At 41.9% G+C, this 23,468-nt stretch overlaps 1 protein-coding gene across 1 annotated transcript in view; it reads left to right on the forward strand.

Annotated features, from left to right (window-relative positions):
- The window catches only part of LOC135227168 (ribonuclease P/MRP protein subunit POP5-like), a 64,946-nt gene extending 42,417 nt beyond the window's left edge, over nt 1–22,529 (forward strand). The window contains exons 2-4 of the mRNA XM_064221032.1: nt 2,617–2,741; nt 4,189–4,358; nt 22,160–22,529. Of these exons, the coding sequence (XP_064077102.1) occupies nt 2,617–2,741; nt 4,189–4,358; nt 22,160–22,228 (364 nt within the window). The 3' untranslated portion in view covers nt 22,229–22,529. The remainder of the gene's footprint in view (nt 1–2,616; nt 2,742–4,188; nt 4,359–22,159) is intronic.
- Nucleotides 22,530–23,468: the final 939 nt, after the last annotated feature.

Genomic DNA, 23,468 nt, shown 5'->3' on the forward strand with positions numbered 1-23,468 from the left:
ATTTAAGTTTTATTGTATACTTACCGAACAATTATGATTATACCCCCCCACCTCCTCCCCTTAGGTGGACGGACTGGCAGAAAGAAATTGGATTCACCTGGGCAGTTGTACCTGGTTCTCCCGCGAGTGGAGGGAGATGACGTCATCACCACCAGTGTTGGCGACGCCTACGCGCTAAATTTGAATTTAGTCTCCTGCCGCTCGTGGAAATCACGGCTGTATAATTGTTCGGTAAGTATACAATAAAACTTCATTTTAATAATGAAAATTTCATTTTTACATGAACAAAAGACATGAATTTGAGCAAAAGTTTAAGCAAATGGCAGTAAGCATTCTAGTCGGTGGCTGGTAGGAACCAGGCTGCAGTAGTAATCTGTCAAACTGTTTATATCTACTGGAGTGTTTTCTGAATTTTTTTTTTAACCAATAGACTATAAAAGAACTACACGCATGCATTTTCTGTTCTGGTGAAACTGAAGACTACTACCACAGCCTTGTTCCAGCAAGGTGCTAACTGGAACATTTACTGTTTTTATTTATGTTTATAATATTTACTGTTTTTTGTTTATTTTTTACATTCATCCCAAAGGGGCTGTACTAAACACAGTTCCTATACTGCACCTAAACTTGTAGTTACCGAACCAGAGGGATGCAGAAGTAGTCTTCAGTTTTACCAAGCAAATTAGAAAGGATAAAGTTGTGGCGAGGGCAATTTTCCACCCTATGTCAATACATCCAGAGCTAACCTAACTTAGGATGTTGGATAGGCTATTGTGTACTTGACAGGGCTTGGAGGCCTTTTTGGGAGGTTAGGCACTGTGCAGCTGAAGGGATTACAACACAGTTATTAAAATATTTGCTTTGTCTTAATTATGATTATTAAACTTGCAAATTTACTACTTTGTTATGGGCACGTTGTGTAAACAAGGCTGTCAATGTTAAACTAAATATATCTGGTTGTAAAAGTAGGAGTTGTATGAAAAAGTACATAGGGCTAACTATTATGTCAGGTATCAGATCATGAAATTACCTCAAAATATTAAGGTCAAAGAAGCCTAGCTGTGGCACATGCACTATAGATGCATGAGACTTATGCACACTTCAGGAAGTTAAAGAACTGTTCTGAACTCTTCTTCTTCTTCTTCTTCTTCCAAGCTTTTTCCCATGTTTTTTATATGGGGTTCGCCGTTTCGGATGAGCCGTTTACCATCTATTCTATCTTGCACTTCTGCCTCATCAATTCCCTTCTCATGTAAATCTCCTCTCACACAGTCCTTCCATCTCTTTCTTGGTCTCCCCTCTCTTTCTTCTTCCTTGCACCTCCACTCCCATAGTATGTCTCCCAGCGTGGTCCTCATCTCTCCTCAACAGGTGTCCATACCATCTCAGCCTCCCCTCCTGCACTTTCTTTGATACTTCCACCACCTTAGTTGACCCCCTTATGTAGTCATTTCTGATCCTATCCACTCTTTTTACCCCAGACATCCACCTAAGCATTCTCATTTCTGCCACATTCCATCCTCTTCTTCTGCTCTGCTTTTCTCATGCTTGCTGTTTCCTCCGTACCATACAGCATTGCTGTTCTTACCACCGTCTTGTGAAATTTTCCTTTTAACCTAAGCGGCACTCTTTTGTCCACAAAGAACTCCCGAGGCCGCTCTCCAGTTGTTCCAGCCTGCCTGTACCCGATGTTTTACTTCTTCTTCCATACTTCCTCCAGCGTTAACAAAAGATCCCAAATACTTAAAACTTATCAACTCTCCTTATTTGCTCTCCACCACCAAGCTGAATACTTTCTCTACATCTCAGTGGTGGTACACATATTCTGTCTTGGATCTACTTATTCTCATTCCTCTGTCCTCCAGTACTTGTCTCCATCTTTCCAATTTCACTTCCAGATCTTCCCTGCTCTCTGCACACAGAACAATATCATCCGCATACAATATGTTCCATGGTACTGTCTCCCTTACTTCCTCTATTATAACATCCATCACTATGTTAAAGATAAATGGGCTCAGAGCCGACCCCTGGTGTAATCCTACTCTCACCTCAAAACCTTGCTGTCTCCCCAACACTGCTCCTCCTCTGGTAAATACATTCCGGTACATCTCTTGTATCAATCGCACATACTTCTCTGGCACCATCTTCTCCCTCAGGCTCCTCCATACCTCTTGTCTCGGGACTCTGTCATAAGCCTTTCAAGGTCAATGAATACCATATGTAGGTCCCTTTTGTCTTTCCCCGAATTTCTCCATTATTTGCCTCAGACAAAATATACATCTGTTGTTTCCCCTTCCCTTCATAAATCCCATCTGCTCTTTACCTATTTGTACTTCTTCTCTCAGTCTAGAATCTATCATCCTTTCCAGTATCTTCAAAGTGTGTGGGACATCAATTTAATGCCCCTATAATTACCACACTCTTGGACATCGCCTTTCCCTTTAAAAATTTGGGATCAATATACTCCCACTGCTCTGAACAACAGTGGTAAAATTTGAAAATGTACAAATTACTGATACCAATGTTACTACATATGCGTGTTGTTATTCACTTGCCCTTGACACTTCAAAAGGAAAAAATGCTGAATGGTATTCACTGTGAATCTTGTACTTCCAGATACATTGTAATAGAGGTGAATCTACGAAAGAGGGACAGGAAGAAATTGTGGTCAGCTCTGTTAAATACTGTACAGGAAATGCATGGAGACTTTGGATATGCAGCAGTTGAGAGAGGGTTTCATGGTAAGTAGGCTATGATTTTGGTAGATTTCCATTTGTCTTGCAGATCTGTCTTCTTCTTCCCAGCTGGTTCCCATTTTCATATGGGGTCGCTGTTTCGGATGAGCCATTCCCATCTATTTCTATCCTGCGCTTCTGCCTCATCAATTCCCTTCTCATGTAAGTCTCCTCTCACACAGTCCTTCCATCTCTTTCTTGGTCTCCCTCTTCTTCTTCCTTGAGCCCTGTCTTATGCAAGTAAATATATTGTAAGTTTTGTGGTAGCTGCATTGTTGCCACTTGTATATGTAACCCTCTCCTGTCTTTTACAGATAAAGTTCCCCTATGAACAAACCACATTTTACATGAAGCATCATTTCTTGATCCTGCATATTGAATCAATTTCATAAAAACAAAAAACCTTATTGGCCACAACTGGAGTAGACTACCTTTCTTTTGGTATTCATTGCCAGTTAAGCCAAGTCTGAATTATTCTCCCTCTGCATTTTGCCAATAAAAGCCTATACAAAATGGGTATCTATAAGCTAATGAACTCTGATGTGCTGTAGTTGTAAAAATTTTATGTCTACATTAGTCTGAAAATGCAAAAAAATATAAATTTTATATTTTTATTTACTGAACTAGTTATTATCTAACATTAAGTACTTCCCTATCATCTCAACAGAATAGCAGCTCATGTTTTTTTATTTGCTTCATTATTATATTCAGTACTATATGTTATTGTTGATTGGCTATTGTACAATGACAAGTATCTATCACTAACTCATGAATATGGTACTACAGGCAGTCCCCGGGTTACGATGGGGGTTCTGTTCTTGAGACGCGTTGTAAGCCGAAAATCGTCGTAAGCCGGAACATCGTTAAAAAATCCTAAGAAAACCTTACTTTTAATGCTTTGGGTGCATTGAAAACTATGTAAACTGCATTCTTATGGCATTTTTCATCAAAAAAAACTTCAAATATTGATTATTTTGCATTTTTGGTGTCATATTTCATCTCCCAGATGAGCGTTGTAGGCGTCGTAACCCTGGAACATGCATCGTAACCCTGGAACACGCGTTGTAACCCTGGAACATGCGTCGTAAGCCGACACCGTCGTAACCCGGGGACTGCCTGTATTGATTATTATGCATTTTTTGAGTCCTATTTCTTCTGCTAGATTGGTGTTGTAAGAGCCGTAACCCTGGAACATGCGTTGTAAACCTGGAAATAATTTCTGATAGATATAATTGAAAAGCGATGTAACCTCGGAACGTCGTAGGCTGAACCCGTCGTAAGCCGGGGACTGCCTGTATATGTGAGGCTTGGATGAGATGCATTTTGTATTGTTGAAGTTGGAACTATTTTGAAAGCTTTTCTGTATGTATTCTTCACCTTCTATTACAGCAAATGTTCTTTACCATATACTACATGTACATCACTAACGACATTTAATATTCAAATTTTCCAGTCAAGTATACGAGTGAAAAAACCAATATTGCCATTATAAGTACTGGGCGGGCTACTTATCCCTTAGTTGCTTCGTCATTACCTTTTGTGGAGAAGGTTGATCAAGAATACGTACACATTAAGACTTTGAATGTTTCTGGCTCTGTGAAACAATGTCTACTTTTTCTGAAGGTGAGTCATAATTTGTTTTTATGTAAACCTTGATACAGTACTCTTGATATTCTTGTTGCAGTAATATAAACATATACATACTGTAATTTTATTGTATTGTTTCATAAGTTTCTGTGTTTAAACACAAGTACTGAAGCTCATTATTATATTGGTTTGTTCATGAAACTTACCTGTCAGATATATATATAGCTGTATTTTTTAAAAAACTTCCGACACACGCAGTGGTCGGCCAGGTGGTTAGTACCCATTCCCGCCGCTGGGAGGCGGGTATCAGGAACCATTCCCATTTTCTATTCATAAGTTTTTCTGTCGCCGGTGCTGGAAAACACCTGTTTCCAGTACCTCAGTCTTAGATTTTGGAAACTTCATTGCCGCTAAGTATCCTAATTGTCTTTTTAATTTTATTTACTTGGATTTGTGGCTAGGCATACGCTATCTTAAATTGATTTGATTTGATTCATTTTTGCATAAGATATCTGAATCTAGTTAGGTTAGTTTCAGAGGGTGTGGCTACCGAAAGCTTCGGTAGATCCGCACTTGGTATGCACGAGGGGTATGAGTCTTGCTTCTTTGTTGAGAATTTGTCATGTAAGGATGTGAGACTTTGTCTAATTCCGTAAGGAAGACGTATGATTCGTATGTACGCAATTATCAGTAAACATGTCTAATTCCGTAAGGAAAACGTATGATTCGTATGTACGCAATAATCAGTAAACAAAAGTCAGGGTAGTGAACCTGCTAACCTTCCTGTAGCTTTTTTTTTTTTTGCTTAACCCTGTAGTATGGCCTACGGGTTATGAATATGTCTGCGAGAGGTGATCGCTCTCCTTCATTGTTGTGAAGAGTGCTACTTCTGTTATGTTTTTCTCACTTATTGTTTTCTCCTAACCCTGTAATGTTGCCTTCGGGCCCTAAACAGTGTCTGTAGAGGTTATTGCCCTTTCTCTAATACTCTTTCGATTCGTATCTTAGAATCGAAAGCTGCTTGCTTTAGAGAGCAATAGTGAAGTGGCTAAGGTGCAGTGACAGTGCCCCTTGTGTAGTGGAGGGTGCGTCAGATCGGCCTCATTTCGCCTCTAGCCGGGATCCTCTGCTTGACTCCCAGGACCCGGGGAGAGAGCATGTCGAAAGCCGAAGGAGGGTTACGAGGAACCCCCACTGATCTGGCGTGCCTTCGGCAGTTTCTGATGAAAATCCCCAGACTGCCTAAGTGCGTGCATGTGCACGAATCCTGAAGGATTGCTTCTCGTCCTCCGAAGCGTCTCCCCGCGCAGGGGTTGGAGCTTTCGGAAGGACTCGCGCCCTCTAAATAGAAGCTTTATAGAAGAGGACGGACGCTTCACGTCCTCTCTCTCTCGTTAAGCGTTCCAGTGAGAAGTAAGAAGGCGAACGTCGCCTGATCACGTGTACGTCTTTTCCACCGAGAAATATGAAAAAGAAGTCTTAGTAGCAGGACGCTTTTGAGAGCGACGTCCGAGCTTTGTTACTGTGAGAATAAGAAGGCGTTCCCTCGCCCCTCGTATTCTCACACGATCAACCCTTCTCCTGAGACTGTTTCGTGCAGTCTGATTTCTCTCCGAGATTTATCTCGCTCTTCCCTGAAGGCAGTTTCTCTCGCTTGATTTGACGCCTGTCAGGAGCGTGACGCTTTTCTGCACGCTTCTTTTGACGCTCGGCTTGGACGGGACGTTCGGATGGACGCCAGGCGCACGGGGGTGCACGCCAAGCGCGCCACCAGTGGACGCCGAGCGCTAGCCAGCGCCACCACGCCAGGTGTGTCGCCTGGCTGAACGTTTCTGTTGAACTCTTCAAGCTCTTGTTTACGATTTGGGCCTCAAGAATTTTTACCTCTACCTTCGGTGATACCTTATACCTCACATGCAAAGGATGTGAAGTAAGCAGTGCTTCGGAGGAAACTTAAAGTGAACAGACAACTTCGTCTTCGAAAACCCAGCAAGACCTCGGTTTCGTGAATTCAAGAGGTCTCTGTCAATATTATATTGCTCGCAAAGGTGGATGGAGTTAAGAAAGCTCAAGGGAAGATCTCGTTTTCTCTACCGCAGTCAAGACTTTGCGATAAGGCAGTTACGGGTTATGTAAAAGGCTCGATGTCCTGCACGTCAGGACTCTCAGCAACGTTCAGTAGGATTCTTGCAAAGGCACTCATCAAAAGGACGCTCTTCAGGAAAGCGCAAGACAGACTTCCTTTGCCATACTGCCAATGAATTTTAAGCTTTAGCAGGCATTAGTTTGTGATACGGGAGAGGGAAGCTGGTTGGAGAGTTTCTTCCTCTTCCCAGGATAATTTTGCAAGCTTTTTAGCCCATCTGAAAGGGTTTTTCAGATGATAGAGTTTTGTTAGTTTCTAGTCGGGACTACGCTGCCGAATTGAACATCGTCGTTCTACCTGCCGTAAGCCCAGTCTCTTAACAGGATTCTTGCCCTTCCTCGTTTGAAATGGGAATCGGAAAAATAAAATGCTTGACTTCCTGGATTACGTTTTGTCAATTCAGTGACGCTTTCCCCCTTTCCCCCATTGACAATATACTATCGTTTTGTCAAGTAAGTGGGTATCCCCTCATTGACAAAATATCTCTTTGTCCCGTATATGGGTTAGTTCTCATTGACAACATCTCATTAACTTGATATTGCGTAAGCGAATAAGCTCTTATTGACAAGATTCGGAAGAGCTCTCATTCGTCATTCGCAGACATCGTACAAGAAATAGACTTGTAAGACTACGTCAATGAACGCTTATGTCCAATAACATAAGAAGCTTGAGCTGTCTGCTTCGATCTCTTAAGTTTTGTGCATGAAACTTGCCTGTCCAGATATGTATGTAGCTGTATTTCCGAATTCAGCTATATATATGTCTGCCAGGTAGTATGAACAAACTTTATTGTGATATAATTTCATATTTTGCCTTGCGTTATTTTTACTACTGGTTGGTTCAAGTCATATACACTTGCTGTAGTTACCTCTTCGGATGGCAAACCGAGAGGTCTATTGTCTAGAAGGACATTTAATCGTTACTCCCTGCAGCCTTCCAGGAGTTTCCGATTTATCTTTTACCGTTGTATGGTAGTGTTCTGACTACACAAACGCATCTATATATTTAGCGTTTTTCCTGTTTCCGCTTAAATATACCAGCTGAGAGTCTTTCTGCTCAAAAAATAACGGACCTATTTCTTTGTAGAATAGGGTAGCTGGCAACCCAGACATAAGTTAAGAGACGACGTTCGTAAGCTGCTGGCTGCTGCTCAGCCTGCTGTGTCTGTCCTCCAGTCCAACCGAGCCAGTAACAGATCGTGCGCTGTTATGCGCTGTAGGTTACGTCTCTCTCTCTCCTGCTGATTGACTGACTAACCGTATCTCTGTGCTGGCGGTTACGTCTCCTGCGGGATTGACTGACTAACTGTATCTCTGGCCTACAATCACGGACTTTAGCCTAAGATTGAGGGATTTCTTACGTGAATGAATAAACGTTGCATTCGTTTTGCCTTACTATGTTCAACAGAGTTATCTCTTAATCCTTTCGGTGCTCGTTACCGCACGGTATAGAACTACGAGTCCTACCGCAACATTGCACTTTTATATGCTCTCCTGCTTAGGCAAAGCGCAGCCTTATTAGGGAAGTAAGCATACTCGGGGAGGGAATGGATGAGTTTTGCTGGGGACCATTTCCTTCCTGAAGAAGTTTGTTTCCTCGAATAGACTGCAATTCAGACCTCCACAGTTTTTTTTCCTACCGGGAAACTGAAATATTATTAAAGATCTAGGAATGATTATGAACATCTCTCAGTGCGTCTCAGAGCGTCTATCACCTGAGGTGATAGAAAGAAGGTGCCAGACATCTGGATAGGGTTTTCAGATGTCCTGGATCTTAATCTGAAAGAAGTAAAAGCATTCGGTCGTCCTCCCTCCAGTCCTCGAAACGAGTTTTTTGGAACCAGTGGTCCAGATCAACTCGATATTCCACAGCTCTCTCATATCTTAAGAAGTATCTTCTCATCGGTCCCTGTTCGAGTTTTACGAGAAAGAGCCTATTATAACAACAGGCGTAGAATGTAACGATCCTCTAGAGGTTCGTTACAGGATTGCAAAAGTCCGTACGAATCGTCTCGATCGACGGCAGCAACTATTGACTTCCGAGTGGAATCTTTCTTTAGAAGTAAGTTGAGAGTTGTGGAGACTTTAGGGACACCCTTTCATTCCTCTCTTCGATATGTTTGAGGACGAAGAGGCTTCTTCTCTGCTCCCTTATTCTCGATCCGGGATTGGTACCATTAAACGCCATCCTATGATATTGAAGGCGGGATGGATGTTTAGTCTCTTTTCCCCTTTTTCCCCATTTTTTTCAATCGCTTAGGAAATGGAATAAGAGGATTTATGACGTCACAGGGAGCGACAAATGACGCTGATCGCCCCATGTTGGCCTTCAGGATCCTGGGTTCACAGAGGTCACATACTTCCTAGTTCACTTTCCAAGGACCTTTTCCGAGAGAGTCGGTCTAGCTCTAACTCGAAAGGTACTATAACCTCTCCGCTCTGAGTCTGACTACGTTCAGACTATCGAGATGTTGACAGGAATAAGATTACCGTCTTCCATTTCCGTCTGAAAAATGGGATAAGCTGGCAGTCACAACTATTAATGAATACGCAAATATGTTGACGGCCTTTGGGCTCAGAGATTTGCGTCTGTCAAACAACAAAGCCCTTCACGATCTTTGAGTTTCTGTGGAATCTCGAAACTCGCTCACCTTCTACTTTTTGTTTCACCTGTTTTTCCTCGGAGTCAGAACACTCGTGCGAGATCAGGCGACATATAGTAGCCCTGAGTTTCTTGTTGACGAAGTCGGTTGCGTTTATACACCCCCGATGATCGTGTAACATGAGACCAGGTTGGACTGTCAGGCATTCTTCCTTCGGGACTGAATCGCCTTTTTGCTCCTCGCTCCTTTCTCCTGGCACCAGAAGCTCGAGTCAGGAGTTGATTCGCTGATGACGTTGGGTTGCGTGGATACACCTCCCCCCAAGGTTTTGCTTAGATTGAATCGCCCAGGCAGTCAGTACACTCATCCTTCAGCGAAGAATAGTGCCTTATGGTCTTCAGGGTACAGCCTTGCTGTCCTTGATTCGTCTGACTGGTCAACTGGTCGGTCACCTGACTTTAGTACAGACGGACTGACTGTGCATGTCCCAGATCGAAGCTTTCAATATGGAACTTAGACATAGTCTGAAGTTCTTGATGTCAAAGCATTCGAACCTCTCCTACCTGTTAACTTCTTGCATGTGATCAGGAAGGCCTTCTTCTAACCACCCTAGATACGACAAAGAGGGTTAGTGAGATTTTAAGCCATCGTCACAAGTTTTGGCTTTAGAGAACACAAGGCGGTGTGCTCTCTAAGCCTTCCGTTGTGGCCTAAGAATGGAAACCCCGTTTTGTCCTTGGGCCAGAGCTTGGAAGCAAGGATGGCACAAATTAGTGGGCAGGAGCCAGTAGAGAGTCCTGTGCCCTGTCGGGTCTCTCAAGTTTTATCTACATAAAAAACTCAGTCGAAGTCATTCGGCGAGCAATCTGCAGTGTTCCGAAAAAGACCAGACTTGCCCATATCGAAGAACACCCTGGCTTTAGTGTTAAGGAGTTCTTTCAAAAATGCTCTTTCATTGTGTTTTGCACAAGAAAGTATTTGAAATCTTTTTATCTGAATGCTGCAACGAGGTGAGGGCGCGGCCTCGGAAGCATTTCAACAGAGCATGGCACTCGGCAACATCCTGAGTACCATGTTTTAGCGAGCAACTCTTGTGTTCACTTCACACACCCCTGCGAGATGTGAAGATGGCATATGAGATCTGCTGCTCGCTAGGGCCAATACGTGTCTGCAGACACAATCTTTGGGGGCAAGAAGTACCACTCATCCTATCCTGTAGAAAATGGTTAGGAAGAGCTCTTAATTTAGTTGAGTCGCCGACAACGGCGACTTCTTAACTCTTAAGCCTTAGTTTAACACACCTTAACTTTGGCTAGGTTGGTTCAGGTGGTGTGATATATATATATATATATTTATTTTACTTCTTAGCCCTCATGGTATGGTCAATATGGTCTAGTCACATTGTGGTCACGCCCCCGTTGACAGATCATCTGGAGTGCACCAGCTTTATAGGTCTCTACCATCGCTGGCAACTCTAGTAAAGCAGAAGAAGACTTGGGTGACAGTAATCACAAAATCAGCTATGCTAACAGGTGGAACCAAGATGTAAATCATCTGCATGCATTTGTTTCCCAAAATCCTTCTATTCTGTCCCTTCCCACCTCCAAAGGTGGGATTCAGCTATATATATCTGACAGGTAAGTTTCATGAACAAAATGATATTATGATACAATAAAGTTTTGTTCATACTTACCTGGCAGATATATATAATCAAGTACCCACCCACCTCCCCTCAGGGGACAGTGGAAATAAAAATTATGAATAGAAAATGGGAATGTTCCTGATACCCGCCTCCCAGCGGCAGGAATGGGTACTAACCACCTGCCGACACAGCGTGTGTCGGAAGTTTTTTAAATTCTGTCGGACTTCAGAAATACAGCTATACAGTAGAGACCCGGTTCACGACCGTATTAGAACTCGACATAATCGGATTTCGCCACTAAATTTCCAATAAACTTTGTATCTGTTTTCAACCAAAAACCAGTTTCCGACCCCCGACCATATGATGTTTGTAAACAAAACTGTTTCCGCCAGCTGCCGCTAGTTGGCATCATCCCAGTGCTACCAAATGTAGCATAATTTCATGTTTTCATACATTCAACTTACCTGTCAGATATATACATAGCTATAGACTCCGTCGTTCCCGACAGAATTTCAAATTTCGCGCACTCGCTACAGGTAGGTCAGGTGATCTACCGCCCTGCTCTGGGTGGCAGGACTAGGAACTATTCCCGTTTTCTAATCAGATTCTCTCTGTCGCCGGCGGTATCAACATTGTTGTTTACTTCCCTCCTGACTAGAAATTCGTTTTTCGCAAAGCTTTTGATCATCCTCTCGCTGATATTTGGTGGACGTAGTTGGATCGTTGTTTGGCATTCGCTATCGTGGACTGTTTTTGGACTTGGTTTTTGGAATTCGTGAATATGTCTGACTCTAGTGTTAGTTTCAGAGTGTGTGTGAATGAGGGCTGTAAGGTGAGGATTCCGAAAGCTTCGGTAGATCCTCACACTATTTGTAGTGGGTGTAGAATGGTTGAATGTTCGATTGAGAATACGTGTAACGAGTGTGAGAAACTGAGTGCACAAGAGTGGAAGAATCTAACTTCTTACTTGAAGAAGTTAGAGAAAGATAGAGAGAGGAAGGCGGCTTATAAACCCGCAGAATGTCTGGCTTCTCATGATTTACTATCTAGCTCTGTAGCTTCGTTCTTCCGCTGATAATCATGCCCATTCTGTTTCAGCCCGTTCACAAATTGCTATCTAATCTAGTTCTGCTTCGGAAATAGCAGAACTTAGAGCTTCCTTCAGAAAATGCAGGAAAAAGTCGCAGCATTGGAAGGTAGGAAAGTGAATGTGGTTTCGCTAGTGATATTAGTGTCCCCATGTAGTGGAGGGGGCGTCTGGTCGTCTCTGCGACGCTCCCAGGCCTAGACCTCTCCAGCTCCCTGCCCGGAGGAGAGGAATGTCGAAAGCCGTACGGGTTGTGGAGAATCCCCAACGATCATGCTCCCTTCGGCAGAATCGATCGTTTCACATACTGCCAAGGACCGCTATAGGAAAAGCATCCTTCGAGAGTGCTTTTCGTCGTCTAGTTCGCCTTCTCCGAGAAGAGGATGGAAGGAGTCGAAACTTTCCCGTCCTTTGAAGAGGAGTATGAAAGAGCATGAGCTCAATTCTAGTCCCGAGCGCTTCTCTGAAGAAGGAGCGCCTTCGGTAATAAAGAAGGCGAGAATACATTCAGGCTCTGGATCTGGAAGGGATCCTAGAGCGCCTTCCAGATCTCCCTCTCCTGATTCGAAAGATTCCTCAACCTGGAAAATATTGAGGAATATGCAAGAGCAACTAGCCTCGTTAGTAGGAACTCTATATAAGGAGCCTACTCGTAAGAAGGATGATAGGCTTCCTATTAAAAGATCTAAATACCAATCTCCTGTCGGGCGCGACGCACCCTCCAGGGGAGTTGTCGCACAGGCGGCCATCTCTGGGGGGAGCAATGCGCTAGACAGGAGAGAAGTAAGTAAGGAAGTTACTCCTGTCAAGAGTAGGGCGCCAACCAGAAGCCAGGCTCCGAGTAGGCGCAACGAGCCAGTACAACATTCAAGATCTTCAATCAAGCGCCAAGAGTTAGCTGAAGAGGAAGATCCTGTTAGGAGTAGAGCGCTTGTGAGACGGAAAGCGCCTACCGGAATCAATACTCCTACTAAACATCAGACGCTTTCTAAGGATCAGGAGTATTTGGAACGACGTGCTCCTACCAGGCGCCAGGAGTCGTCAGGCCTAGATACTCCTCCCAGGCGCCAGGAGTATTCTGAACTGAATACTCCTCCCAGGCGCCAGGAGTATTCCGAAGCTTATACTCCTTCCAGGCGCCAGGAGTACTCTGGACTTAATACTCCTCCCAGGCGCCAGGAGTATTCCGAAGCTTATACTCCTCCCAGGCGCCAGGAGTTATTCTGGGCTTAATACTCCTACCACGCGCCAGGAGTATTCTGAACAAAATGCGCCTACTAGAAGCCAGGAGTATTCGAGGCTCTCTGCGCCTGCCAAGCGCCAGGAGTATTCCAAACACGTTACTCCTCCCAGGCGAGGTACTCCTGCTGTACACCAGGCGCATTCCTCGTATGAAGAGCCTGACACTCGTAAGAGAGTAAGAGAAGAGTCAGAAGAAAGAAGGGAGCCTTCTCCTTCCGAGCCTATCAACCCAGAAGATGCCTCGGAGGACGAAATGAAGGAAGGATCTTCTAATTATAAAGTTCTTTCGTCCCTTCTATTGGAGGAATATGGAGACTCTTTGACGCCAGCTGCTCCCCCTTCTCCACGCTCTCTTGTTTTCGAGCACGAAAACACACAAGTCTTCCTCTTTCCTTAAAATGAAGCTGCTATATCTATGAGGAGGGCTCTACAATCTCTTGACTCCTGGTTCAAGAAGAAGAAGGAGTTAGGAAGGACGGTCTTTTTGGTTTTTTGTATGCCTCCCGCTAAAACTTAACAGGGAGGAGAGGCATTTGGTACGAAACGGGAGAGAATATGGGATTGTCTCTGCCCGTCGTTTCAGCTGAATCAGACTTCTCGAGTTTGGTGGATTCGTCGAGAAGGCACGCCTTGAATGCAGCGAAGGTAACGTGGGGGCTTTCGGAAACGGACCACCTTATCAAGGGACTTTTTCACACTTTAGAAGTTTTTAACTTCTTAGATTGGTCTCTTGGGGTTCTGGCCAAGAAATCTCAGGAAAAGGAACAACTCGACCCAGAAACCCTAAATAGCATCCTCGCCTGCATTGATAAGGCTGTTCAGGATGGATCGGCTGAGTATGCTCCCTCTTTGGTGCAGGAGTTTTAAAGAAGAGGGCGGTTCACAGTGCTTTCCTCACGAAGGCTGTCTCTCCTTCGCAGAGAGCCGCCTTATTGTTTGCGCCTCTCTCTGAACACCTTTTTCCCTCGCAGTTAGTGAAGGATATCGCGCATTCTCTAACTGAAAAGGCCACCCAGGATCTCCTTAGACAATCCTCAAGGAAGAATAGGCCTGTGGCTAGTGAGGAAAAGAAAGTGGCTCGCCCAGCTCAGCAACAGCCCTTTCGAGGAGGTCTTCCAACTAGATCGATCGCCAGAAGGAAGTCAACCGAAAAGAGGGGCAGGTCTTCCTTCCGTCCCTTTAAGAAAGGGAAGTGAGAATTCTGTCCTCCAGACACCCGTAGGAGCCAGGCTACATTCTTTTGCGAAAGCCTGGGAAGACATAGGAGCGAACCCTTGGACGATGTCGATTATCAAGAAGGGGTATCGCATCCCATTCAAGGACATTCCTCCCTTGACAACATCACCGAGGGAATTGTCCGCCAGATACAGGGACCCTGTTCTGATGGATACTCTTCGTCAGATGGTGGAACAGATGTGGGACAAAAGAGCAATAGAGCTAGTGCTGGATTGCAACTCCCCGGGGTTTTACAATCGCTTGTTTCTTGTAGCAAAGCCTCGGGGGGATGGAGACCGGTGCTGGACGTAAGTGCGCTGAACAAATTCGTCGAACAACAGAAGTTCAGCATGGAAACGTCTGCCTCAGTCCTTGCAGCACTGCGGCAAGGGGATTGGATGGTGTCCCTAGACCTTCAGGACGCATACTTCCACATCCCGATCCACCATTCGTCGAGGAAGTACCTTCGATTTATGTTCGAAGGAAGAATCTATCAGTTCAGGGTGCCCTGTGTTTCGGCTTGTCCACGGCTCCTCAAGTCTTCACAGACGTGATGAAAAATGTAGCAAGGCACTTACATTTGAAAGGGATAAACGTCTCCCTGTACCTGGACGACTGGCTCATCAGAGCCAGGTCTCAAAAGCAGTGTTTGGAGGACCTGTCAATAACAACTGGAATTGACAAAATCATTGGGATTGATCGTGAACCTCGAGAAGTCTCAGATGATCCCCAGCCAGAACGTGGTTTATCTGGGGATTCAGATGGATTCTCGGGTTTTCGATGTTTTTTCCATCTCAAGAGAGAATAAAGAAAGGCTGTGCCACAGTATCGAACTTTCTAGGGAAAGAGCGCACTTCAGCGAGGGAATGGCTGAGCCTTCTGGGAACCCTTTCCTCGCTCGAACAGTTTCTTTCTCCTAGGAAGATTACATCTTCGACCGCTTCAGTTCTTCCTAAGAAGAAGTTGGAGTTGGAAGACAGGTCAGCTCTCGGACACGTTTTCCAATCTCGAAGAAATAAAACATCATTTGAAGTGGTGGTTGATTCCATTAAGGGAAAACAAAGGAGTGTCCCTGCAAGTACGGAACCCAAGCCTGACATTGTTTTCAGACGCCTCAGAGTCGGGCTGGGGTGCAACATTGGGATCCAAAGAAGTGTCAGGCACCTGGTCGGCAGAACAGGTGTCATGGCACATAAATTGCAAGGAGCTCTTAGCAATTCACCTGGCGCTAAAGAGCTTCGAACACTTAGTCAGAGGCAAAGTCGTGCAGATAAATTCAGACAATCGACAGCTCTGGCTTATGTCAAGAAGCAAGGAGGGACGCACTCTTTTGCTCTGTACGAGCTGGCAAAGAGATCTACTGATTTGGGCGAACCAAAGGAAGGTAGTTCTTCTAACAAGGTTTGTCCGAGGGGAGAGGAATGTGAGAGCGGACAGATTGAGCAGGAGGTTCCAGGTCCTTCCCACAGAATGGACACTCCACTCAGAAGTCTGTCAGAGCCTTTGGCTCCTTTGGGGGGGGGAAGCCTCAAAATAGATCTTTTCGCCACATTCCTCTCCAAGAGGATAGAAACATTTTGTGCCCTGGTGGAGGATATCCCCGGGCTTATGCAACAGACGCCCTTTCTTTTCCTGGACTGGTCAGGGATAGACGTTTACCCCCGCGCTTTTCCCCCCGTTCAAGATACTGGGGTAAGTAGTCAGAAAATTCGTGGCATCCGAAGGAACCAAGATGACTCTGATTGCTCCGTATTGGCCAGCTCAAATTTGGTTCACAGAGGTGATGGAATGGACGGTGGACGTTCCCCAGATCTCTTCCAAACAGAATAGATCTGCTCAAACAACCCCCACTTCGAGAGGTACCATCAAAATCTACCCCGCTCTTGCTGCTGACTGCCTTTCGACTATCGAAAGACTTGTCAGAGCGAGAGGGTTTTTCTCGCCAGGCAGCAAACGCAATTGCTAGAGCCCGCAGATCATCGACTAGGCGAGTGTACCAATCGAAGTGGGAAGTTTTCAGAAACTGGTGTAGTCGAAGAAGCTGTCCTCTTCCAGTAACCTCTGCCTGACCGAAATTGCAGATTTCCTTCTGTTTCTTAGACAAAAGTCGTCATCTCTCGGTACCGACTATTAAGGGGTACAGGAGTATGCTTTCAGCAGTCTTTAGAAACAGGGATTAGATCTAACGAATGATAAGGATTTGCACGACCTCATTCGTTTCCTTCGAAACATCAAAATCACTTGAACCTAAGGTTCCAAGCTGGAACTTAGATGTGGTTCTTAAATTTCTATCATCAGATGAATTCGAACCACTTCACACTGCTTCGTTTCGTAACATCCACTAGAAAGTGGTTTGTTTCTGATGTCTCTTGCAACCGGCAAAAAGAGTCAGTGAGTTGCACGCCCTTGAATCAAGAAGTTGGCTTCAAAGGAGACTCTGCAATTTGTTCATTTCAGTCCCTTTTCTGGCCTGGCCAAAAATGAAAACCCTTCGAATCCTGGGCCCAGGAGCTTCGAAGTGAAAGGACTTTCTAGTTTGGTGGGCAGAGAGGCAGAAAGATCCCTTTGCCCAGTTAGAGCTCTAAAATTTTATCTGGACAGGAAGAAGCAGTTGGGGGGTTCGCATAAAGGTCTTTGGTGCTCAGTGAAAGACCCCAAGAGAGCAATGTCCAAGAACGCCTTAGCCTTCTTTGTTAGAAGTGTTATCACAGAAGCTCATAAGATTGTCCAGATGATTCTTTTAATCTTTTAAGAGTGAGAGCCCACGAAGTTAGAGCAATCGCAACCTCTGTGGCGTTCCAAAGAAATATGTCACTCAAGAACACATTTTGGGACGCAACTATTATTGGAGATGCAACTCTGTGTTTGCATCCCATTATTTAAAAGACGTGCGAGTTACGTAAGATAAATGTTTTTCTTTAGGTCCGTTTGTGTCACACAGACGGTTCTGGGTAAAGGAGAAAGCACCAATCCTTAAATTGTGTTCATAACCCTTCTTGTCGGATGTGTTCTCGTGTTTTTCGGTGTATGGGAGTGTCAGTTGTCGCACAGCGCCTTCACTTCTCTTCATTTGAAAATCGAGTGACATCTGACTATTAGAGGGGTACAAAAAATTTTGTTATTTTTGTATGTATGAGTTTCGAGTTTGTGGTTGTTTGCTAAGAGTGATAACTCTAGGCAATCTTAGAACTAACACGGGTTAGGATCGGTGATCGGGATTGGTTGTGTGCTCCTTAAATAAATGCGTGTTGTCATATAAGCGGATGTGCTCCCATTGACAAACGCCAGTTAGGTTCTGTCGAGTAAGTGGAAGAGACCCCATCGACAGATCCACAAGAACTCTTGGCCACAGATCACTATCTCGCTAAGGCTCTTGAGATGAAGCAGACTCCTGGGCAGTAGCCACGAAGTCTTCCATCTAAAAAGGTAGGAACTAAGGTTTATTAATACCTACAACATATGTTGTTTACCTGTCTAGTCAGTTAGTTAGCTGTCATCTTGTGCCTCCACCAAAGGTGTCAATCAGCTGTGTATATATCTGACAGGTAAGTTGAATGTATGAAAATGACATTGTTATGATACAATAAAGTTTCATACATACTTACCTGGCAGATATATACAATTGAAGACCCACCCAGCCTCCCCGCAGGAGACAGGTGGAAGAGAGAATCTGATTAGAAAACGGGAATAGTTCCTAGTCCTGCCACCCAGAGGCAGGGCGGTAGATCACCTGACCTACCTGTAGCGAGTTGCCCGCGAATTTGAAATTCTGTCGGGAACGACGGAGTCTATAGCTATGTATATATCTGCCAGGTAAGTATGTATGAAACTTTATTGTATCATAACAATGTCATTTTTTAGCATAATTTTGACCCAAGAATTGGAGCTTAGCATAATTTCTTTCACACTTAGGGTTCTAGTACAATTTTAGAATGTATTTTCACTAAAATTTTTTAAATAAAATGCAAGAAAATTCCTCAATTTCATACACAGCTATAGTGAATGTATCTTCAAGTGAAATTGCCTCAAAAGCAGCACTAACAAATGAGTTAATTGCTAAGTTTGAACCCAACTAAGGAATGTTAAATTTTGTGAATATAAATAAATACCCACAGTGGCATGACAAACAATCAGTAAAGTGTTTAATAATGTTTTTTCTTCATGAGTAAAGAATTACTTTTTTTTGCCACTTTTTTGTTTTTTATTTTATTTTTCAGTAATCAAAATTTTTAATTATGTCTGAAGTGATTTTACCACAATTTTCAAGTATTTATTCATTGTGTATGTGATCTATTAAAGAAAAATGTGTTTCAGTGGCATGATAATGATCAAGTAATAAGTACGTATGTTTTTCTGTTCTTGAGTAGAGACTGGTTTTGTTTGTTTACCTTTTTTTTTTTTAGTTTTAATTTTTCAGGAAATATCAGTAAATAACAAAATGTTATATTTGAAGTAATTTTCACACAATTTTCAAGTATTTATTAATTGTTTATGTGACCTGTTAAAGAAAAATGGTTCTGAGTGGCATGATAATGATGCAGGTAATAAGTAAAACTTGTTGTTTTTTCTTCACATTTGTATGTGTGATCTTCACACATTTGTCAAATAGTATAAATAATAGTGATTGCATATCAAATAGTGTACTAGTTGATTGCGTATGTGGATCTATTAAAGAAAAATGGTGTTTTATTACGAGTTTTCCTAACATCATCAAATTATTAGTTATATATTGTCTGTTCGTCACTTTTTATCATTTCACCTAATATATAAATGTTTTTAAATTTCCATTACAATCGTTGTTTTAGCTCAAATGTATTAGAGAAATGAGATAAATGATAGATTATAGCATAATTCTGGCACAAAATTGCACCATATTTGGCATAAATTCTTGCTTGGGAACCGACTAGCATAATTTAGCAAAATGGTTGGTAACATTGGTGACGACACTTAGTGACTCAGCATTGTTTTAAAGTCGCAACTAATGTTTACAAACATTCAAACTGTGTCGTGTCTTGTACACCTTGCGCGCATTTCGTTTGCTTTTTCGGTGGTATCAACGTAGACATATTCTAAAACCATGCTCACACTTGAGACGCGCGTTTCAGTAGCAAATGCAATACGTATTTAGTGTTAGGTTTTGGAGTGAAGGCAATGTTACGTACGTAGGTTACATGTGCGGTTCGGTAGCGAATGGCAATCTTTAAGCTTTGTTAAGCTTTCCGGTAAAGAAGAAGTTAGTCATAGTTTATATCAGAGAAGCTACTATGCCATATTAAGTGCGTAGTAATCAGAAATTAAGAAGAATCTTTTATGTCGTACTGTAATACGTTAATGTTTAACGTGTAAGATTTGGTAGTGAAACCAGTTACATACGTAACATGTTCGGTTCGGTAGCAACGCAATCTAAGCTTTTAAGCGTCGCCGGTAAAGAAGAGGTTAGCCTTAGGTTAACTCAGAATCCGCTACGGTATACATTAATTATAGAAAATTAAGTAGATTCTTTTATGTCTACTGTAAAAAATACGTCATTGTTTACGTGTAGATTTGTAGTGAAACCACTGTCACATACGTAACGTGTGCCGTTCGGTAGCGAACGCAATCTTAATCTTTGTTTAAGCTTGCTGGTAAAGAGGAGGTTAGCCTTAGCTTAATCAGAGAAGCCGCTATGGTATAGAATAATTATAGAAATTAAGAAGATTCTTTTATGTCTACTGTAAAAAGACGTCAATGTTTACGTATGAGGTCTGGTAGTGACACATTAGTTTACATATGCAAGAACGCGTGCGCGGTAACGAACGCAATCTGTATGCTTCGTATAAGCGTCCTCGTATAAAAAAAAAAAAAAAAAAAAAAGGGTTAGCTTGATATTAACTCAAAGAGATGCTGGGTACTAATGGTATAGTAATTAAAGACATTAAGAAAGATTCTTTTACTTATGTGTACGTATATATGTCCATGCAGTACCCATAATAATTGTCAAAGTCCATAAGCTTGAAACCAGCCCTGATATTGGACAATTTGCCGTAAAAGACGCACCTTTTTTTTATAAGGACATTTATGAAACAAAATCGTTAGTATCATAACATTACATTTACTGAAAGATAATTTTCAAGCGATTTTGTATACAGTATTGCAGTCGACTCTCCGTAAAAGTATTTATCATAAATTAATAGCGAATGTAAATGTTTCTAGGCTTATAGCGAGATATGGTTTCTTTACTACCATAGTCCCGATATAAACCACCAGGGCTGAGCTATGGTTTGTTTACATCCGTTAAATGCCGACTTACTGTAGGCAAATTTTTGGTTTTTGCAAGTTTTTGATAAATTATGATTGGTTTAATTTTAATAGTTTATTAATTTACTGTAATAATTAGACTTGCTTTTTCAATGCAATGTTTTATTATGTTAGCAACACGTTTTATGCCCTACCCACCCACTACACTACGTTCTACTTACTAATTACTAGGTAGCCTATGGAGCTTGGTCAACAATCGTTGGACACAGGGTAGTTTTTCTTTTATACTGTATATTACACATTTAAAATTATAAAATATACGTTTAACATATTTATTTAACTTTTAACTTATTTGAGTTGTAATTTACTGTATGTATTGTATAAAAAAAAGCAGGTTAGGTAATAACTGATGGTCAAGAACGGATTAATCCATTTTCAGTTATTTCTTATGGGAAAACTTGATTCAGTTCTCGAAATAATCTAATTTCGACGCTCCTTCTGGAACGAATTATCGTCGAGAACTGAGGCTCTACTGTATATAAAATATCTGCCAGGTAAGTATGAACAAACTTTATTGTATCATAACAATATCATTTTTAATACAAAGTAGATATACCCTGTATCACTTAACTGTAGGCCCTAATCATGTTGTTGGTCTTCCTATGAAGTGCACAGTATTTTGTTTGGAGTTGTAAACCTTCGTTTTTGTTTGCGTATTCCTGCCTGCTCTTTATACGTACTTGGTATTATCATTGGGCATCAATGAGTGGCGCCTCCTTCCCTCGATACTCCCGCCTTCTAAGGAATAAGTCTCCTACGATAGTAGTTTGGGGTAAGTATATGGCGTTGGAACAAATCACAAATTCTTAGTAATTTGTATTTTTCCTAGCTATACTTACCCCAAACTAATGAGTTTTTAGGCCCTCCCTACCTTCCCTGTGTATCTGAGGGCAGTAGTCTTAGAGGCGTGGAAAGGACTGGAGACAGAGTCATAGGTCGCGTGGTCTTCAACCCCTGGGGCATTACCTGGCCGGTGTAGGGGAGGAATAACTAGTTTTTTCTGGTTGGTACGGATTGACGTCCAGGTTTCTCCTACGATAGCAGTTTGGGGTAAGTATAGCTAGGAAAAATACAAATTACTAAGAATTTGTGATTTTTTTTATGCTTAAATTAGTCAGCATTACTTGACTTTTTAGCTGGAAGAATGATAGTTTATCTGGTCAAACAAGGATGTAATATAATGAATGAGACAGGCTGGATGTTTATTGCTGTAGCACATATTATTGAGTTATAATTGAATTAATGAGTGACGTAATTGTAGGAGACGAGATATTACGTCCCCTATAATGTAGCAAGGTCATAGAAAAAAAAATTGAGAGAATTTGGAAAGCCGGATAAAAAGAACAACAAGAACAGATGAAAAGCAGTGCAGCTTTGGCCTAGAGAGGCACAGCAGAGCTTACTATGTACTGCTGAAGACTCCAAATTTAGTAAATCACTTCTCAATGTACCCCTGACTAATAGTGAAGCAGTTTTGACTGTAAGAAATGTTATGTGCAAGTAATGATTTTTGTGTTACACACTTTCTGTAATTTTATGATTATTTATTATCAAAGTAACATTCAAGAATTATGTATTTAGACCAAATTATATGTTTTCTTTGCAGAAACACCATGAGAAATGTCTCAGGGAATTCAGTGAATCCATTAAGGGTAAAGAAGGCAAACCAAGTTAGGATGCTCAACATTAGTGAAATACTGTGCAATTGCTTCTGTGTGTAGAAATTGCTGTGTATGTTCCTGTAAGTGTGGGTAATTTAAACTGAACCTCTGACATTGGAGTTCTTAAATTGTGAGCAAAAAGGATGCAGTTTTTTTTTCAGTATTCAATTAAGTTAATCAGTTCTACTTTGTAGCATTTTTTCCAGAAATTAGATTGATAATATAATTTTCATTTTATGATTTCAGTCTTTTTCTAGGTAATATAGTTACTGTATAAGAGAAATATTTTTTGAATAAAGAATGTTAAAAGTTTAATTGAGCACTCTGATATCCTATTGTAAAGTTAGTGTGAAAGTATGAAAGGAAGTTTCAAGTTGGAGAACTTACTGGACTTCTGTAGATGTGATATTGTTTCTATAAACCACTATTATAAAGATGTTCTGCTTCTAGAAATTCTTCCTCTACTCATCAAGCATCAGGTTACTGTCATTGTCAGGAACTGACCAAATCTAGTGAATGAAGTCGGCATCTTCCATCCCTCAGACTTTAGAGCCACTATGCATCAAAGCCAGCTGACAGTCACTTCATGCATGATGAATTTTCTTTGCTAATTTTGTCCATGGATAATGATAGTTCTCACTTGTCTTCTTATATATAATGTGAATTACTGATGAACCAATGTAAATTTAAAACACTGGTGCTGCAGGACACCTTGTAAAAGCTAATACACATCCTCATTTTGTTACTGAACCCTGTCTGGTAGGGCAGTCTATAAATAACACATCAAAGTGACATTGAGGATTATTAGAAAAATATATAAAGTCACTCTGAATAATGGATTTAAGAATTTGAACAGAGAAAAGCGGATGACAAAGGCTCCCTTGAAATAAGTGGGAAAAGATACAACTACATAGAAATTTTAATGTTATGCAAAAGGAAATTAAAAATGAGGATGAACGAGGAAATAAATTGGGATCTGTCAGACTGTTATAGTAATTAACTCTCATTGGTGCTATGAGTTTAACATTACCTTTCTTTACCCTTGGTAAAATAGTTGTAACTGTAAGTTTTTGAATGTTTATCATGACCTTTGCTGAGTAAAGTAAGGAGTTCTCTATACTGTTAAGCACTTTTGAAAAAGATTGAAGAGAAATGAACTTTTTACTAAATAAGAAGCAATAACTTTAAGGATTTCTGTGTAGAGTGTAGTAGATACTACCAACATCTGTTCAGGGGAAAATTAAGGTTCAAGAT

This window comes from Macrobrachium nipponense, chromosome 20, assembly GCF_015104395.2.
Source record: "Macrobrachium nipponense isolate FS-2020 chromosome 20, ASM1510439v2, whole genome shotgun sequence".
NCBI lineage: Eukaryota > Metazoa > Arthropoda > Malacostraca > Decapoda > Palaemonidae > Macrobrachium > Macrobrachium nipponense.